General features: G+C 34.6%; 1 protein-coding gene across 1 annotated transcript in view; it reads left to right on the top strand.

Moving 5' to 3' along the window:
• The first annotated feature begins 256 nt into the window (after positions 1-256).
• Positions 257-21230, top strand: part of LOC134529093 (leucine-rich repeat protein soc-2 homolog) — a 46450-nt gene continuing 25476 nt past the window's right edge. The window contains exon 1 of the mRNA XM_063362819.1: positions 257-2109. Coding sequence (XP_063218889.1) covers positions 398-2101 — 1704 coding nt within the window. The 5' untranslated portion in view covers positions 257-397 and the 3' untranslated portion in view covers positions 2102-2109. The remainder of the gene's footprint in view (positions 2110-21230) is intronic.

Below are 21230 nucleotides of genomic sequence, written 5' to 3'. Positions count from 1 at the left end.
ACACTTTCACATTTGTAAAAAAAAAACTTATGTTTGTGAAAACCTGTGCACTTAAATGAGAATTAATAAATGCAATACGTAGTCAAATTAAAAATAACTTTTACTTTTTGTCATGTAATGATAAAATTTAAAAAGATAGTAATTTTGTTTTTAGTTTTCTTGCAATTATTAGTCTTTTCAATATGTATTAAGAATACTATGGTTTTACAATAACCACGTTTCATTGCTGTTGTTCTGAGTAGCGAAGGCTATTTGAAATACAGGTGATCAATACCGATGCTGGTAGTGTGGTTTTGTAAACTTTGAGTTGTGTGATAAGATTATTTTGGTTTATTTTTGACGTGATGTTGTTAAACGGTAGTCAACGGTTAATTAGTTTTCAGTGAAGTCATACTGTATGATTTCAAGAATGCCTGAATCAGGTGAACAAGCTGCGGGATCTTCTGTTAGCACTTCGTCTGCCAAAGATTCCAAGGAAAATGCAAAGGAGAAAAAACTGTCCTCTGGTTCTTTAGGCGGTAGTGATGGAGTCAGACCAAAAATGGTTACAGTAAAGCATCCAGAATCAAATAAACCGAAACCCACCGTGAAGAAAAATAAGCCTATATCTGCAGATTTGGACGTTGCCAAGGACTTCATAAGATGCAGAGAAGATGGTGTGACTAGGTTGGATTTAAGTAAATCTAGTATAACGCAACTGCCTTCAACAGTGCGTGATTTGACACATCTAATCGAATTTTATCTGTATGGCAACAAATTAGTAACACTGCCTCCAGAAATAGGTTGTTTGGTGAATTTACAAACATTGGCACTGAGTGAAAATTCCTTGACTAGTTTACCAGATGCTTTAGCAAATTTAAAGCATCTCCGGGTTTTGGATTTGAGGCATAACAAATTAAGTGAAATTCCAGATGTTGTTTATAAGTTAACATCATTAACAACACTTTTTTTGAGGTTTAACAGAGTTAGAGTTGTTGGTGATGACATCAAATATTTAAGGAACCTGACTATGTTGAGTTTGCGTGAGAATAAGATAAAAGAGTTGCCAGCAGGAATAGGAAAATTGGTAAATTTGATTACATTTGATGTTTCACACAACCATTTGGAACACCTGCCTGTAGAAATTGGCAACTGTGTTCAGCTTTCAACCCTTGATCTTCAGCATAATGAGCTGTTGGACATACCTGAATCAATTGGCAACCTCCAGTCACTTATAAGACTTGGATTGAGGTACAACCGTCTCACAGGAATACCAAAAAGCCTGAGTAATTGTGCCCATATGGACGAGTTCAATGTTGAAGGAAATGCAATTTCACAACTCCCTGATGGTCTCCTTTCCAGTTTGTGTGATTTGACAAGCATAACTCTGTCAAGGAATTCTTTCTCTTCATATCCTTCAGGTGGACCTGCACAGTTCACTAATGTTTATGCTATAAATTTGGAGCATAATCAGATTGATAAAATTCCCTATGGAATTTTTTCACGTGCAAAAAATCTGACAAAATTAAACATGAAAGAAAATCAGTTAACATCCTTGCCTTTGGATGTTGGTGCTTGGTGCAATATGGTAGAACTGAATCTGGGAACAAATCAACTAACGAAGATTCCAGATGATATTCAGTGTCTACACTGCCTGGAAGTTTTGATTCTGTCCAACAATTTGCTGAGGCGAATACCAGCCAGCATTGGAAACTTGAGGAAGTTGCGGGTGTTGGATTTGGAAGAAAACAAAATTGAATGCTTGCCAAGTGAAATAGGTTTTCTTAGAAACTTGCAAAAACTTATCGTGCAGTCTAATCAAGTGATAACTCTACCAAGAGCCATTGGTCATTTAACTAACTTGGTGTATCTGAGTGTTGGAGAAAACAACTTGAGCTACCTCCCTGAAGAGATAGGAACTTTGGAAAACTTGGAATCCTTGTACATCAATGATAATGCAAATCTCCACAACTTGCCATTTGAACTCGCCCTTTGCACAAATTTGCAGATCATGAGCATCGAGAACTGTCCATTATCTCAGATTCCTGCAGAGATCGTGGCTGGTGGGCCATCACTTGTGATTCATTTCTTGAAAATGCAAGGTCCTTACCGATCAATGTGAAGCTAAACGTGAGTACTATTTTATTTATTTTTTGGTAATTACTGGACGTTGCGGCTTTTTAGAAAGGAGATTTAAAAAAATTAAAAAACATGGTTTTCGCACATTACACACATCGTTACTCCCAAGGGATGGTTTCGTAATTCCTATTAGTCTGTGAAAAATTAAAATCTTAGGTATATCTTACATTACAATACCCACTGCCGCCGCCATTCATTATTTAATTCGCGATAAATAGGTATATATGTTTTCCATATACTAGAGACGTTCTTGAATTAACCCTGCAAGGAAGGTTTCTTAATTCTTACTGATTTGTGGAAAAATAACAGTTTACACTACATTACAATACCTATGTATTCATGCAATTGCAGACATTCATTGTTTACCTGTGTAGGTTTTTTACAATTTTTTGGAGAACTTTAGTCAATGTAGATATTGTAATAAAGCAATTTGTTTAAATAACGACTGTATTGCAGTTGTAAGGAATTTTTATTGCTTGTGTTTAATGTTTGTTGTTTTATTATAATAAGTAATTGTATTAGGAAATGTTTGTTTTATTACATTGCATTTAAAGTACGTAGGCCTACTATTTTGAGTCACATTGTAATGAACGAGTCTAATGGGAGCTTAAAATTTGAATTGAATTGTTAACATTCATTTTCTGTGAGGAATACGTCCTGTGCACTGAAGTAGCTGTCACATTGAATTTTGCAGTCTTTCCAGGGAATTATTTGATTACAGCCGTTGTATATTCTGTGTTTGATATGGCTGGTGTTTCAAGTATCCAAGTTTGTCCCTGGATTCTGAAGGCTTTATCCTGATGGTACGATTCTGTTGGCTTGATCCTGTGGTACATGATGCTTGCTGTTTTAGTTCAGTACGTCAGAAGATCCTGCACTTAAAAGAATTGTGAAATAAAAAAGAATTTTGATTGTAGGTTGAAAAAAATATTTTATTCAACTTACGATCATAATTCATTATTATATGACAATTTTTTTTTATGTAGCGGCTCTTCTGATGTACTGAATTAAAACAGCAACCATCATGTACCACAGGATCAAGCCAACAGGAAGGATCATGCCATCAGGATCAAGCCTTCAGGAATCAGGGATAAACTTCAATATATGAAATGTAAAAATTAGTGTATTTTTAATTCTTCATATTTGGCTTCAGTTGTCCTAAATAAAGAGATACATGATCGTGGGTGAACAATAAATGGCAGCGGCAGTGTGAAAACAACGGTATTGTAATGTAAGCTTTAAACTGTTATTTTTTACGAGGTATTAAGAAACCATGTGTTCAGGTTACATTTAGGGACATCTCTAGTATTTGAAAAAACATATTTTCCGTTTTTATTTATTTTTCGTTCCTCGAAGCAGTGAAGTCCAATGCTGGTATAGTAATGTAAGCTATAAATTATTATTTCTAACAAACTAAGTAGTAGGAATTAAGAAACCATTCCTTCAGGGTAAATTTAGGGTGTGTAGTGTGTGTAAACCATGTTTTCCAATTTGTTCTTTCCGTTCTAAAAAGTTGTGACATCTGATAATTATATATGTATTTTTTTGTTCTGGTAATTAGGATAAGTTGATTTTAGTAAAGTAAAGAGAATTTTTGTAAAAATGATAATTTAAAAAAAAAATTTGTGTGGTTATAGTGCAACTTAATTGTATAGGCTATCAGATATGTGCCCTCTGCTACCTACAGTGCAGGTAGTGAGGGGGTGGATTCATTCATCAATCTGTTGTACTTGTTTCTCCCTGGGCTTTGATTGATTATTTGAAACAAATATTGAAACTCTTTAGGTAGATGGTATAGTTATATAGATTTGAAATTAAATACAAGAACACACTTTTGCAGTAGCATTACAAATACGTACCAAAAACCACCATTATTGGAATAGTTATTAGATTTATTTAATTGTTTTTAATTTCAGAAAAGCACCTTAACTCCACAATTTACTTTCTATCTAAGCCCTAATATATTTGTAGCATCTGCTAGTCTTGAATATTTTACAAAATGGGCTAGTCCGGAGAAAAACTACCCTAGGCCCTACTAATTTTCTTCTTCCATAAAATACCTACAGGAAATTAATAATTTGATTATTCTATGATTCTGAATTACCTGTTTTACATTAGATCAGTATTATTATTGTGTTAGAATAATTTCATTTATGAGGCATAAATTCTTGCAAATACTTAAAGAAATGCTAAAATTTCGTTCAAAACACACTATAAGCAATTAAATTCTTTAGACATAAGTAAAACAATCCAAAATACTCTTTATTGGAGGGTGGGGGAGGGGGGGGGATATTTTTAAACCCATTTACCCAATCAAAATAAATTTTCTCCACAAAATAAGCAAAGTAGGATTGCCAGTAATAAGTTTAAACACCAAATAAGCCAAAGTGATCTAATATGGTCTAATAGATGCGTTAAACAAAACTAAACTAGCAAGGGGAGGGCACGACTTGGGAAATTCACTTCGGGATGAGACTCGGTGTGTTAGTGGTATACCTTTAGAAAGTTCACCCCTTAAAATCATAAAGCACACTGGCCAGTCAATCCTGGGATAAAAGCCTTTGAAAATTTAAGCACAGTTTATATACTAGTTAAAATTCACTCTGGCCAACAGCGCAGTGGCCTAGGTGGTAAGGTACTTGCTTGCGGCCCAGATGCTCGGGTTTTGATTCTCACTGAGGGTCACATTTTTTTAATTAAAAAAAAAATTATACTGAATCTAATGTTTACAAATATTATTAATTTAAATATAAATTATTTTATTTATTAAAGAATTTTTTATTTATTCCATATTACTTGATACTTAACACATTCGGATCCATGCTCGAGCTCAGCTCGAGCATAGTATTTTAATACAATGAACAGCGCTCGAGCCTCACGGGAGCGCACTTTTCATGAACTAATATGTGCTTGCTCGAGAGATAAACGGGCTTGGATTGCCGGGCGTTTTTTCCACAGTCGTAGTACTATCGATTGCCGCTAGATGGCTTCTGCTGTACTGTTTTACGTTTGAAGCTGCTTCGGGCGTGTTTCATCGTGCCAGGGGAATTACAGCGGTTTTGTTGCAGTAGAAATGGCAAAGAGATTGCGCGAGAGTGACAAATTTTTTGAACATGAAGAATTTTATACTTCTTCTGGTTCAGAAGCTGATAACTGCAGTTATGAGTCTTTGTATGAACCATCGTCTGAATATCCTGACACATCAGGTTTGTATGCAATTATTCAAAACCTGCCGAATGAGTTTGAAACTTGTTTTACATATGTGTAAAAAATTATTATTTTTGTACATATCTTACCCAGGATTTTTTTTTTTTTTTTACTACAGATGAAGATTTTCCAAAAATAAGGCAACAGAAGAGCAGTTTAACACAGAAACGGGACTTTCACAAGCTCGTCCATCACAGACACCTGATACAGGTACTGATAGTGGTTCGTATTTTTTTCCCTTGTGAATTGAAGATATATTACATTAGTTCTTGGACCCTTACATGTAAATGCGATTGTCACATTATTATTTTTTAGATGAAGACGATGTTTCGCTAGTCCACATTGCGCAGCTGAGCTATGCGAATAGACAAGACCACTCGGATAAACCTAGCACAAGTAACGTTTCTGGTAAGTTACCCAGCTTTCATAAATATTACATTTTTGTGCCTTTGAATTTCTTTATTAGCTGGTAATCGTTTTCTTTTCACATTTACGTAAAAGTAAAAAAATTACGCAAACAATGTAAAAAAACATTCAATTTTCGTTTCAGATTCCAATACGAACACGATTACCAGCAAATGATAAACCTGGAGTCAATCGCTGGGTATCACTGGACAACCAACCACAGCTGCCTGTTTTTGAGGAAGCATCTGGCATTCTTATCGACATTGATGAAACTTCCGATGAACTTACCTGTATTTCTCTTTTTTTTTGGCACAGACGTCATAAAAAATATAAACACTGAAACAAATCAATATGCAGGTACCATGATTGACAAAATGAAACGGGCAAAAAAATTGAAACCAAATTCAATGTGGCAGCGTTGGACTACTGTCAAGCTTCAAGAAATATATTACTTCTTTGCAGTGATCATTCACATGTGCTTAGTCAGGAAACCCAAGATAACAGATTATTGGTCAAATGACAACATAATGTACACTCCATTTCCTGGCCATCTCCTTAGCAGAGACAGATTCCGGTCAATATTATTCATGTTAGACATAAATGACAATGCTACTTATGTACCAAGAGGACAAGAAAATCACGACCCTCTACATAAAGTCAGGCCCTTTTTTCAATCATTTTATCCGTCAATGTAAGGCTTCTTTTTATCCATCAGAAAACCTGACTATTGATGAAGAAATGTGTCCTTTTCGAGGACGTTTACACTTCCGTGTTTATATAAAAAATAAACCTCATAAGTATGGTATAAAGTTATATATTCTTTGTGACACCAATACAGGATATGTCCTAAATTGTAAGGTTTATACTGGTGGTGCTGGAAGTGTGAAAAACTATTGAGAGTCTTGTCCGGAGATTGTGTCATGATTATTTTCATAAGGCGCACACAATTTACATGGACAGATTTTATTCAAGTTCTACATTATTCTATAAGTTATGGGATGAAAAAACCCTGGCTGTAGGTATGGTACAAAAAAACCACAAAGGGTTGCCACCTGAACTAAAATGCAAAGAACTTGCAAGAGGTGAAGCAATTTTTCGCAGGTGCGGTCCTTTGTTGGCTGTAAAGTGGGAGGACACACGTGATGTGTACTGCCTCTCCACAAAGCACAAAGCCACATGCAGTGAAGTCACTGTAAGAGGTCAAGGGTTCTTAGTTGCTAAAACCAAACCCAATGTTGTACTTGACTACAATATAAACAAAACTGGTGTTGATCATGTGGATCAATTACTCAGTTACTACCCCTTCCAAAGAAAATCAATGAAATGGTGGGAAAAAAATTTTTTCCACCTTTTTTTTAAGTCAATCATAAATTCATTAATTTTGTTCAAAAAATCCAGGCCTGATGGCAACAAAACTAGTTTGGAAAACTTCATGAGAGCTCTCGGGAACCAGCTGGCTTCATATGGTGCTACCGATACAGACGTTCAATCATCATCATCCTCATCCACAGATTGATTGTCTGCTCGACATTTTCCGAAGAAAATTCCACCGACCGAAAAAAAAACTCAACCCTTCCAGTTACTGTAAAGTATGTTCCGATGTAGGCAAAGCCAACAGTGGAAAACGACTGAGGAAGGAAACTCGTTGGTGGTGCGAAGACTTTGGCTATGCTCTGTGCGTGCCAGGCTGCTTCCAAAAGTTCCATACTAAATCAAAATTTTCATAAACATAACCAAATAAAAATAATTTACGTATTCATATATTGATATTAATTGGAAATGTGAAATAAATTATAACTTAACTGGATTTAAATAAAAATCATAGCAATGTATAGTATCAAGTGTGTATGAGAAATTTTTTTATGTAAAACATAGTTTATTATAAAAAATAAATTATCAGTAACTAAAAGAGATGAAATCATATTTTAAATTGTATTAAAAATTGTAAAATCTAAAGTTTTTTATCACGTAGAAAGTATTTTAAGTACTAGGCCTATATATGTTATTTAAATAAAAAAAAGAAAAACCATAAAAAAACCTAGTATTCAGTGATTTAAACCAGTCATAAGCAGCAGACTCGAATGTGTTAAATTACAGTAAGTAATAATTCTATCTTTCAAAAATAAAATTAAAATGTAATTTAAAGTTTTAAAATACCTATTCCATCCAAACAGTTGAAACATATTTGGTAGAAACCATCCCCATCCAGGATTGGTGGATCACAGGGGATAGCAGCCAATCTAGATTAGTAGTCAATAATAGCAGGCCTATGATAACCTAGTCAGGGTTCCTACAATCTGGAATGTCAGGGATAGTCAGGGAAAGTCAGGGAGATAGCTATAAAGTTAGTGAAATGAAGTGGAAAGTAAAATTTCGAAAAATAACTCTGAAAGAAATATATCTAATCAAAAAACATCATAGGTCTGGCTATTAGCTATGTACATAGATCATCTCTAGTTGCAATAAATTCTGTTCCGCTCACTGTATATTTTGAAGGTTACTGCAGTCTTCTGCATGCAGTAGTGAATGAAGATGTGAAAGTAGTAAAGAAGTTCACTAACTCGGCTTGTATGTCTTAAGTTTTGAGATATATTAAGTATTATGCTGTATTTACCATTTGTAGTGTTTTGCCAACACACTTACTAGTTTGTTTCAAAATACAGTGGAACCCCTGAATTACACTTTTCAAGGGGAAAACTGAAAAAGGTGTAATTCGGATGAAAGTGTAATTGAGGGGAAAGTAAAATTTTACTAAAAACTACATGATGATAGATATAATTATTCTTCAAGTCAACGCTTGATGTAATAAAATTTTACAACAACTATATTATTTTTGTTTGCAATAAACTTTAGTATTTAATGGCAATCCTAAAACTTAAGTAAAAATATGTTATAGGCCTAACATTAACAACTTGATATTTTTAAATTTTTTTGCCATTGGTCCACATTGTTCTGCGGCATTTTCGATGGACGTTCGATTATGAACAATTGTGTTTAATGTAGACATGAGAAATTCTCAATGCCTTGGCTAAGGCCACACGCGATCCAACGTGGTTTTCATACTAACTCAAAATATTCCATTTTTGCTTAACTGTTAACAGCGTTTCTTTCACGACCACTCGCCATTGCACGAATATCGCGAAAAGTAATCATAAACGTGAATAAATTATCTGTAAAACGTGTCGATAAAGCACGAAAATTTATGTCAAGGTAAACAAAAACAAAGCCCAAAATCACTGGTACCAAACAAACAGAGTGGCGTGCAGTATCTGTTGCAAACTTTTGCCAAGGAGTGAGAAACTGTATTTGCTACGCGGACGTGTTCCTTTCACTACATGGAACGATCACCCTTGAAAAACACCATATTTCAAGGATTTATATATTTTACGGTGATATAGGATGTTAAATAACGCGAACCTAACTTAACCTTTCACTTTGTTAAACTTCGGAACTGTTCGGGTGGTGGTTGTGGCTCTCTTGCCTGTGAAAAGAATGCTACCTGTTTGTTGCATGTGGAGTAGTAAGCTTTTGTGTGTAACCATCCACCTACTTTGTTTTGTTCCAGGTGGATTATGTAAAGACTGTTACAGTTCATTATGTCTGACAAAAAAACTGTATTTAATCAGCTGTGGCTGAACCCAGCTCTGTTTCCAGATTTTTCAGCATGGGTACGTCCTGTAGATGGGCATAATACTCAAGCATTTTGTAGTGTGTGTAAAAAGACTTTGAACTTGAGCAATATGGGAAAGCAAGCATTAGTTTCTCATGGGAAAGGACCAACCCATTTGAAAATGGTGGGAGGTGCAACAAGTCAGACTTCTTTGTCTTCTTTTTTCATAAAGACGCCAGGTAATATTGCAAGTTGTTCTGGATCAACAGCGATTTCAGGCGTTAACCTAGACAAGGGACAGAGTAGTGATTCTTCTTGCTCAAATAGTGTCTTCACGTCACAATGCACTCAGCTTCAGATAAACACGGTCACTAGTCTACAGAATGTAGTGCCTCAAAGAAATCTCAACAGTTACGTTTTAAAAGAAGATACAATGAAAGCAGAGATTATTTGGAGTCTGCAGGTTGTGTGCAAGAAAATGTCTTTTAATTCTTGCAGTAACATAAGTACTGTATTTAAAATGATGTTTCCCGATAGTGCAGTTGCCAATGCATTTACTTTAGGAGGAGATAAAGTTGCCTATGTTCTTGTTCACGGGCTAGCACCGTACTTCCAGCAGAATATGCTAGATCGCCTGAAGTTATGCGACAATTTTGTATTATGTTTTGATGAAGCATTGAACAAAGTAATTCAGCGAGGACAAATGGACATAGTAATTAGGTTTTGGGATGAAGAAAAGCAAATGGTTATTACCAGATACTTGAACAGTGTGTTTCTTGATAGAAGCACAGCTGAACATTTGCTTAGGAATTTTTTGGATGGAATTGCTCCTCTGTCACCTTCCAAAATAATACAGGTGTCTATGGATGGCCCCAACGTCAATTTGAAATTTTTAAAATGTCTCCAAGAACACATCAGATCCACCACAAGCAATGAAACTTTCACATTACTGAATCTGGGAACGTGTAGTTTGCATGTGGTTCATGGTGCTTTGAAAACTGGCATTGAATTTGTTGGATGGGACATTAGTACCTTGTTGCTACACTTATATTTTCTTTTCCATGATTCTCCAGCTCGACGAGCATTATTTACAGAGCTGACGGAATGCACAATATTTCCTTTGAAGTTCTGTAATGTACGATGGCTAGACAATGCCAAGTGCCTTAAAAGAGCGTTAGAGATATGGGATCATGTTGCAAAATTTGTTAATGTAGCCAAGCTTCCGAAGACAAAAGTTGCAAAAACCTTGATTGAAGCCGTTCGTGATCCATTTGTAAAGTGTAAATTGGCATTCTGCAAGACAATTGCAGATGAGTGTGAGCCCTTTCTTAAGAAGTTTCAAACTTCAAAACCCATGAGTCCATTTATTTTTGAAGCAGTGCAGAAACTTCTGAGAGAAATTATGAACCGCTGTGTAAAGCCTGACGTGATGAAGTGTACTAGCACAAATCTGCTCTCTATTGATGTAAAAAAATCAGACAATTTGATCCTAAGCAATAAAGTTGATGTTGGATTTGCAGCAAAACGCTTTCTTGCAGAAGTATCAACCTCTGTAACGGAAAGAGAAAAGCTTGAGTTTATGCATGAATGTCGGGGTTGTTGACAGCCATGACTGCCAAACTTCAAGAAAGATGTCCTTTGAAGTACAAAGCAGTTAGAGGATTGTCTTCTCTAGATCCCTCGATTATTCAACACTCACCTTCGCTTGGTCAGAAAAGGTTTTCTTTTAGATGAGCTACTTGCTTCAAACAAAATAGATGATGAAGTTGCAGAAAAGGCTAAAAAAGAATACTGTAACTTGTGTGATATGAATAAATCTGTACTTAGTGAAATGCTTCAAGAACACTGCAAAAATAACGAGGAGGCAAGACTCGATAGTACCTATGGAAACTTCATGAGAGGAAGTGAAGTGTACAAAAACCTGTGGGAAGTAATTAAGATATGTCTTGTGCTCTCCCATGGTAATGCAACTGTGGAAGGGGGTTTTTCAATTAATAAGTCACTATTGGTTGAAAACATGCTAGAAAAGACAGTGATAGCACAACGCCATATTCAAGATGAAGTGCAACAGGCAGGAGGGATTGAGAATGTGAAAATAGATAAAAGGATGTTAGATTATGTGAAAAGTGCTCGAAAACGATATCAAGATTATTTGGAACTTAGAAAACAGAAAACAAGTGAGGAAACAACAAGAAAGGGAGAAAAGAGATTGTTAGAAAAACAAGTGAAAGAGTTAGTAGAAGAAAGAAAAAAAAATATGAGGGAAATAGAAGAAAAAAAGGAAGCAATGGAAAGGGAATTAAAAGAACTTGAAAAAAAAAAGAGCTTTGCTGTAACTAGTATTTCAAATTTTTTGAATTTATTTGTTACATGTTAACATTTCGTTTTGTAATTGAATTACATATTTATTGAATCACAGTGTTTTGAATTTTTTAATATTCATGTCAAAAATGGAAGTTTTAGTAAAGTTTGTGCTTTGTGTGTGGTTTCTGATATTTATATTTAAGGTGTGGTATGGTTAGCTTAAGGAAAGGAGGAGGCCAATATAATTAGGGCACAGTTAAAACATCAATATTTTTTGTAAAACTGAATTTTTTTTTTCGTAATTGGTCAGGGAAGTTTCAATGAATGGTCAGGGAAAGTCAGGGAAAAGTCAGGGAAATAAATTTGACTCAGGCTGTAGGAACCCTGCTAGTCTACAATCTATATATGAGCCACCCAGTTCCCAAACTATGTACAGTAGAACCTCGCATATCCGACCTTCCCACAACCGACTCCTCCCGATATCCGACCTAGTGTCCGACTGTCGGTGATTCACACGCGCTTCCGGTTGGTGAGCCTGTTAGGCTTGAAGGAGTTACTCATCTACGATATGCTTTGTTTTCGTATCAAAAACTGTCAGTTCAGCCGTGAATCTTGATGTGTAATGTGCTCTGACTATAATCTTGTACAGTTCTGTGTTTGTTAACGTCAATACTGTTTGTGTTTTTCCCCATTATTTATTCACGACTACAGAATTTAAAGTGTGCAATACGTAGTGCTTTACGTGTGTGACAATGGCAACTCAAAAACGTAACCGTGTTTGTGTTTCTCTGCAACAAAAACTTGAGATTTTACAACGATTGGACCATGGAGAGTCTGTTATTAAATTAGCTTCTGAGTTGGGTGTAGGGGTGACTACGATAAAAGATTGGAAAAAAAACCGTAAAGATCTGGAAACGTACTCAACAACAGTTGAGCCAGAAGATGCCTTAAAAAGTAGAAAAATGTTGAAAAAACCAAAACTTGAACTTGTCGATGAAGCATTATGGGTTTGGTTTTGTCAGGAAAGGCGCAAGGGAATACCATTGTCAGGCCCCATCGTAAAGGAAAAAGCCATAAAATTGCATGAAAAGCTGGGAGGTGATCTAGAAAAATTTAGCGCTAGCGAAGGGTGGCTACATAAATGGAAGTTGCGTCATGGCATACGACATCTTATTATTGCGGGGGAAAAACTCTCAGCTGATGATAATGCTGCTACAGAATTTGTAGCAACATTTGAGAAGTTGGTCACAGAACAGAAACTTGTACGCGAACAAGTGTACAATGTAGATGAAACAGGCCTAAATTACAAAATGCTTCCAAAAACCACTCTAGCTGCTAAAAATGAACCTGTGTTAGGAACAAAGCTGGCTAAAGACAGGCTCACAATTGCAACTTGTAGCAATGCCACGGGAAGCCACAAAATGCCGCTGTTCGTCATAGGAAAATCTAAGAAACCAAGAGCATTCAAAAATCTAAACATGGCAACACTTCCAGTTTTCTATCAGAATCAATCATCTGCTTGGATGGATGGCGATTTATTTAAGGAGTGGTTTTTTGGCGAATTTGTCCCCGCAGTAAAAAAACATTTAAAGTCTAACAACTTACCTGCTCGTGCTGTTTTGCTGTTAGATAACGCTCCTAGTCACCCCTCTGAATGTGAATTAAATAAAGGAAACATCAAGGCTTTATTTTTACCGCCCCATGTTACACCTTTAATACAACCTATGGATCAGGGCGTCATCAAGTTGTTAAAGAGAAGATACAGAAGAAAATATGTCGGCTCTCTGCTGGACAAAACAGAAGAAGGAGGTAACCTTTTTGAGGCGATGAAAAGTTTCAACATAAAAGACGCAATCTACACCGTTGCTGCAGCCTGGGACGAAATTAATCAAACTACCCTTCAGAAGGCTTGGAAAAAGATTTGGCCATCATTGAAACAAGAAGAACCTGAGACAGAAGCACAAGTTGAGACAGACAACACAGAAGTATTACAAAATTTACAAGTGTTTCAGCATGATCTCCAGATGAATGATGTAGAAGAGTGGTTTGTTGAAGCTGATGTTTCGGAAGACACCAATGAAGAACTAAATGACGACGAAATTATCGCTGTTGAGCAGAACAAAGCCGTGGAAGAAGATATCGACTCGGATGAAGACGAAACCACCGGTGACAACGTAGTGAGGGGAGTGCGTCGTTTGCCCTACAGGCGTTTGTCCTAAACACATTTTCGAAGCATATTCTCGCATTCCTCATTCCTAACAGGCGTTTGCCCTAAAAGCGTTTGCCCTAAAGGCGTTTGTCCTAAAGTCGTTTGCTCTACAGGCGTTTGCCCTACAGGCGTTTGCCCTACAGGCGTTTGCCCTAAAGGCGTATGCACAAAATGTTTGATAATCACATTCGGACCAAGCTCCGGCATTTGCCCTAAAGGCGTTTGCCCTAAAAGAAGTTTTTCGACAGTCGTTTGCCCTACAGGCGTTTGCCCTAAAAGTTTGCGAATTTTCAATAATCCGAAAATGAATGCTTGCCGGCGTTTGCCCTAAAGTCGTTTGCCCTACGAACCGTTTCGAAGATAGATGTCCTTACGTGTGTCGCCCCTGTTGACAAATGTTGGAACCATTCTCCAAATGAGTACAAAGTAAAAAATTCAAAAATTAGATGGCAGCACATTCGGTTTGCTTTCCCAACGTTGAAGTCTAAGAATGCAGCTGGTAATTGAACCTTACTTACAACAGATGGTGCGCCAATCTCAGTGACTGGATTGTATTTTTTAAATAATTTTTTAACAGAGATGTTGATGATTTAATATTTTCCATGGTTGGGGGGGGGGGGGTAACTAGCGAACAAATTAACTTAATTTAATATTGCTGCTATATATAAAAACAAGCGTTAGCAAAAGGAGCTTACAAAATTTTATTATCCTTGCCTGCTGGAATTTTCACTTGAAGTCGTCCAAAAAACGATGACCCTAAAATAATTTAAGGCCGAGGATTATATATATGCATTTATAAAAACATTTTCAGTGTTTAAAAGTTACTGTTAAAATAGCCTTTGAGACCTTCATGCCTATTTTCAATTTTTGTATAACGTGTGCCCAACAGAATCTGTCGTTTTATTAATATGTTGGTAGAATGCGGTGAAAATACTTCCATCGAGAGTGTGCATATTTTGCTAATTCGCCCAGACCATCTTTAACTTAACCCCTAATAAGTTTTATGGGAACAAGTGAAGTATAATAAAAGACTGATTTAATGTGTGACAGCCAATGAAATGTAGGTACAACTTTTCAAAATGCATTTAATCAATTCATCCATATTGCCACAATATTTGAATGAATGTCATAGGTATGAGTGTAAACTAGGAACGATTTTGATATGTCGTGGAATGTACAATAATGAATTACGTAAAAGTATAATAAACATAGAAAGATCATTAATTATAACTCTGTTTCAGATGCTAATGAATCAGCATATTCGCAAAAAAGGTGTAATTTTAGTTAATATATTTTCAAAACAATTAAACAAACAGAATTTACTGGAAAATATGTTATTCATAACTTAGTAGGAGCAAGTGACGTCTTTTCACCATCACCTATGTTTAATAAATAAATACGTTATTTGTTATTTTTGTTTTGTCTCATTGCTATGTTCATGCTGTGCTGGAAAGACTTCTAGACTTCTAGATAACAATGACAGTTTTATTTTTGAGCGCGCAGTGTATGCCATGTTGTCTACGTGTCGTCTTTGAAATCGTACAAATTACTTGTAGTTTTTATTAGTTTAGTTTCATATTTTGACATGGTTTATGAATCCAAACAAAACATCAATTTGTATACAACCTTAGTACACATAACATGGTAATTGTATGATTTCTCAGCCGTATTTATAGTGATATGCGATTACGTAATAGAAAAGGTGTTTTCGTGTATGCTGCTGAAAGAGTTCACTCCTTAAAATTTTATTTATGTGCTATGTGATGAATGCCCTATTGCGATACTTATGTAGGCCCTACCCGGCAGCCTAGTATTGAGAGCTAGGGCGGTTTAGCATTGAGCTTGAAACCATTGTCATCAAATCCCACTCGCAGAAAGCAGTGTTTCACTTGTTTTTATTTCGTTCTTATTCATGGATACTATTACTAAAATTATTTATTACCGCGATTTGTAAATTTTTTTATAAGAATGTATGTATAAAGTTACACAAATGTTTCAAATTAATAGTTTTTAGGGTATTCCTTAGTAGGCATACTAGGCAGAGATTTGCTTAATTAAGTGTGGTAGGGACGACATTTGGAAATTTCTGTGATTGTTCGGAAAATGTCTTATATATAACATAATATTATTTGTTTATATTTATATATATGCAAGTGATTGATTACTATCATGTGTTGAATATTATTATTACTAATTATATGGGCTAGTTTCAAAATTTCCCGATATTTTATAAAATTAATTTTAATTTGTAACTTATGTTTTAATATTTGTTATTAAATATGAATATATTTTGTCGCATTTAAGGCAGGTTTGTTACTAACAAACTCAACATTTTCGGTTAATTGGAAGACAGTACCCTTCCCCCTCCTTTTACCCATGTATGTGAAGTATAATTACTACAGTTCATACCAGGTAACTTATTATCCATCTCAAGTTTCTTTCGACACATAAATAGCGTGATTTAGATAAATCAAAAGTAATTAACCTCACAAAAGCTTGGAATGTTAAAGGCTGTATTTTTTTGTCCTTTTACATTTTGTTTCCGTGTCATACTCATTTGAATCGTAAACAATATGGATCGGTATAAACTGATAGACTGTTGTTGATACCGGCCCAACAATATGTCACATTCATATGAAAGCAGTTAACATTTTTGTATTGTTGCAAAGAAAGTATTTGTATCAGGAATTCAAATATGAGCTTTTTTTCTTTTTTATGTGCCTTCTTTTCTTCCCCTTCCCCTTCTCCCTCTAAGGACATAATGTAACGCATTAAATAACAATACAACGGAGTTGACAGTTGTCTTTCTCGGAACATAACTGTCAAATATCAAGTAAAAAATATATTTAACAATATATAAAGTATTAATAGTGTATAAACGACATATAATCGCTTTGAGTTTATTATTCGCACATTAACCATCATCACTACTAATGCATTTTGACAATTCAGATAGGCGCTATATGCGTAAGTAATTACTTATTATGTTTTTCTTATTTTTATTATTAATAACGTATGCTTCACAGTTAATACTTAACTTAGTAATTTTGTTTTGTGTCTGTCAGGTTACACAGCTTGTTTACCTCTTGTAACATGGGAAATTACCTCGGCTACCAAATCTATAGATTATCTATTTTAGAGATGAAAAGTCTATACAAAAGTACTGACGAAACAACTTTCAAACGCCTATTTACAGTATTGTTAACTGGAAAATATAGTTTTTAAAAATTTTTTATGTTTGTCTATTTGTCTGTATTTCTGTTCCGGCATCAATTGAAAACTACTGGTGGGATTTTGATAATTTTTTTTTTCAAACAAAGGTCTTCGGACGTCGTATATACTATGCTATATGAAATTGCGGAATTCCACCCCTAAAGGGGTGAAAAAAGGGTAAATATGGTTTTAAGATTACCAATTAAATCTCCAAATTTAATGTAGCAAAATGAAAGATATTTGGTACCAATAATAAACGTAACTTAATGGAACTAATAACCGCAAATTTTAATTACTAAATTCAACCCCTAAGCGGTTAAAAAGGGGTGAAAATTGTGTTCATGATTATAATCATATCTTTGAATTTAATAAAGTTTTACAAAATATAATGGGAACCAATAATAAACACACAAAAACTATAAACAAAAAAATCATCATATTTCGAAATTCAACCCCAATGGGTGAAAAAGGGATAAATATGGTTTGAAAATTGAAAAATTATATCTCCGAATCTAATAACGCGCAGTAAAATACCATGGGTACTAATAATAACATTCAAAAACAACAAACAAAAATTTTATCATTTTGCAAATTTCAACCCCTAAAGAGGTGAAATGGGTACCTATATATGGTTTTAAAATAAAAGTTTTATCTGTGAAAATAATCTATTATAAGAAAAGATATTGACTACCAATAATAAACATACTAATTCTACCAACCACGAATTTTCCATTTAGTGGAATTCAAGCCATAAGCTGTGAAAAAGGGTTATAAGTATATATATTTTAAAAATAACTAAGCATAAAGAAAAGAAATGTTAGTAATAATAAAGACTTAAACACTACTAATCAAACTATAATCATTTAGCGAAATGCAATCGCTAAGAGGTTAAAAAGGGGTGAATAAGATTTTGAGGTAATTAATGCAAATTATGGAAACCCCAGAACAAAACGAACTGGAATACTTCTTCATTGTGTACTTCAGCTGTATGTTGTGTATACATTATGGAATAAAATAGTATGAACAATATGTAGGAGTTTAACCGCATTAGTACTATTATGCTAATTAAGAAAATGTTTAACAGCTAGTATTCGCATTATTTACCTATATGCTCGTAATATTTTAAGTAATCATAGCGTAATGCACGTCTGACAGCTGAAATTGAAATAAGCAAAGCCCCGGAAAAAAAGTTGAACCTTTTTCCAGCAATATTTTTGTTAAATCGCCAATACTGTTTTTTTTTATCATACGATTTTTTTTGGTCGAAGACCTTTCATCACCTTATGTTCCGAAATATTTTACAGAAAAAATATTCGATAACATTGAACTTAGCGCAGAGAACCATCTGTTGGTGAATCTAGGAAGTTCATACCAAACGAATTCCCACCAAACCTCGATATAGGCTTACATAAGTGCCATCTAGCGACGTTTTTGTAAACTTTGCATTTAGAGGGAAAACATTTATTGAGGTACTGCCACCTGCGGAGGAAATTTAAACTACAAGAACACTGTTTGAATCGATACATAATTGAAAAAACCTACATTACCCAAAATAACCTAAACTTCATTTACCCTAAAGTCATTTGCCCTACAGGCGTTTGCCCTACAGGCATTTGCCTTAAAGGCGTTTACACAAAATGTTTGATAATCCCATTCGGACCAGGCTCCGGCATTTGCCCTACAGGCGTTTGCCCTAAAAGAAGTTTTTCGACAGTCGTTTGCCCTACAGGCATTTGCCCTACAGGCGTCTGCCCTAAAAGTTGGTGCGGTTTCGTTAATCCAAAACATAAGTGCTTGCCGGCGTTTGCCCTACAGTCGTTTGCACTAAACGGCATTTGCCCTAAAGTCGTTTGCCCTACAGGCATTTGCCCTACGTTTAGGGCAAACGCCTGTAGGGCAAACGATGTGTACCCGTAGTGAGTCATTCTGCTGCTAAGGACGCCTTCGAAGTTGCGCTGAAATACATTGAGCAACATCCAAATGCAAACCCAATGGACGTATTGTGGGCAAAAAAGTGGAGGGACACTTCTGCAAAGTCAAGATTGACAAAATTAAAACAAAAGTCCATTACTGAATTCTTTAAATAAGGTATGCTTACATTTTATTGATATCATTTAATTTAAAAACAGTAAATGTTTGAAATATATACAGCAACATTTTTATAAGTACATACTTTACAATAAAGTTGTATTACAGTATGATATAGCTGTTTTTCTATCTGAGAAAGTCGTTTTTTTTGCTCCTCCCTGTATCCGACCTTTTGGCCGTTCCGACCATGGCCTGGTCCCGTCATGGTCGGATATGCGAGGTTCTACTGTATGTCCAAAAAATAAAATTTTCCAGGAAAGAATTTAAAAAAATTTTTATAATTAGATCTGAATGTTTTTTTTTTTTGGAATTGGTATGTCTACTACCAAAAATATTAACGTTTAAGTTTATTTACAATTGGAAAAAAAATTTTTGACATAGGTAACAAGGATTTGGAAAATTTTACTACTCACATTATAAGTATGTAATTTGTATACAAAAGTTACGAAATTCAGTTGTTTCCAAAACACACTTACTGTTTAAAAAATTACAAAGAACTAAGCCTGGACATAAAAATACTGCTAAAAAGAAAGTTATGTTCCTTTATTAGAAGGCCTAGAATATTTTCATCTACAGGTATGTCACCAACATCATAGTATAGTATATATAGTATAGTAGTTTTATTGTCCAAGTCGACTACAAAAATATACAATTATATTGTACATGTAGTATAGGACTCGTCAAGAATAATAAACATTATGAATACACATTTAAGTACAATCATATACACATAAACAAAAATAATAGTAAAAAACAATGTACATCATATAATAATACATTTTTAGCATAGTTTTGCTTCCATAAAATCATTAATAGAATAAAAACTGAATTCCAACAGCAAATATTTCGGTTTTTTTTAAATGCACAAAGTTGGTTTTCTGATTTTAAATGTGGTGGAAGTTTGTTATAAAGACATATAGCAGAGTATCTCGGACTATTTGCAAAACATTTTGTACGATGTTGTAATATATGAAAATTATTTTTTGTTCTAGTCGAATAATTATGTAAATTGAAATTCTGCAGTTCATTCAACTGTGAATGAGCAAATATAAGTAATTCATAAATGTATAACGATGGTAATGTTAAGACACTTAAGCTTTTGAAAATTTGTCTGCATGAGGTACGATAATTTACATGCATTATTATACGTACAAATCTTTTCTGTATTTGAAAATTTTTAGATGAGTCCGTAGAATTACCCCAAAGTATTATTCCATATCAAAGTGAGGTTCAACATAACCAAAGTAAATAATTTTTAAAGCATTTAGATTAGTCAGTTTTGAAAATGTTCTCATAGCAAATAATATTGAGCTCATTTTTTTAGTTAAATGAGCAATTTGAGATTTCCAATTAAGGTTCTTGTCAGTATATATACCTAGTATTTTGGTTGAATTTGATTGAGATATATTATCACCATTTATCGATACAGTTGGTTCTTGCAAATTGTATAAGTTATTAAGTTTAAAATGCAGCCACGTTGTTTTTGTGTTATTAAGAATTAATTCATTATCCTTAAACCAATCTATGCTGTCCTTAGTTAAAATTTTGATATTTGCAATTAAACTTAAAGGGTTATCTCCAGCATATAGGTAATACAATTTTCCCACTCTTAACATTTTTAGGCAAATCGTTAACGTATATAAGAAAAAGCAAAGATCCTAGTACAGAACCCTGAGGAACACCAACAGATATGTTTTGCCTATCTGAATGAACATTATATTTTATGTTGGTTAAGGGATCTATATGTTGTACTATGATTACTTGTGAACGCTGAGACAAGTAAGCTATGTTTTCTTGGCTGTTATCATCTCTTTGTAAAGGGACATCTTGATCTATAAAAAGCTGTTTATAGAACTGGTGGTTTGACTGCTTGCCCCATTCAGGCCTATAGTGTTTTTGAAGGCGAGACCACAAGTCATTCAATTTCTTATTTTTGACAATAACACCTTAATTAATAACTTGTGTGTAGTTTCATTGCAGGCTTTGCTTTTTTTGCAGATAGTCTTTGCTACACCCACATTCATGTTGTAGCCAATCTCATCTTGCACTTTAATAGTCGTGTTGAGCCTTGTCAGG

Source organism: Bacillus rossius, chromosome 2 (assembly GCF_032445375.1).
Source record: "Bacillus rossius redtenbacheri isolate Brsri chromosome 2, Brsri_v3, whole genome shotgun sequence".
Classification (NCBI taxonomy): domain Eukaryota; kingdom Metazoa; phylum Arthropoda; class Insecta; order Phasmatodea; family Bacillidae; genus Bacillus; species Bacillus rossius.
Note: the sequence above shows the minus strand (reverse complement) of the source record. Positions and strands in the feature narration are given on the sequence as shown.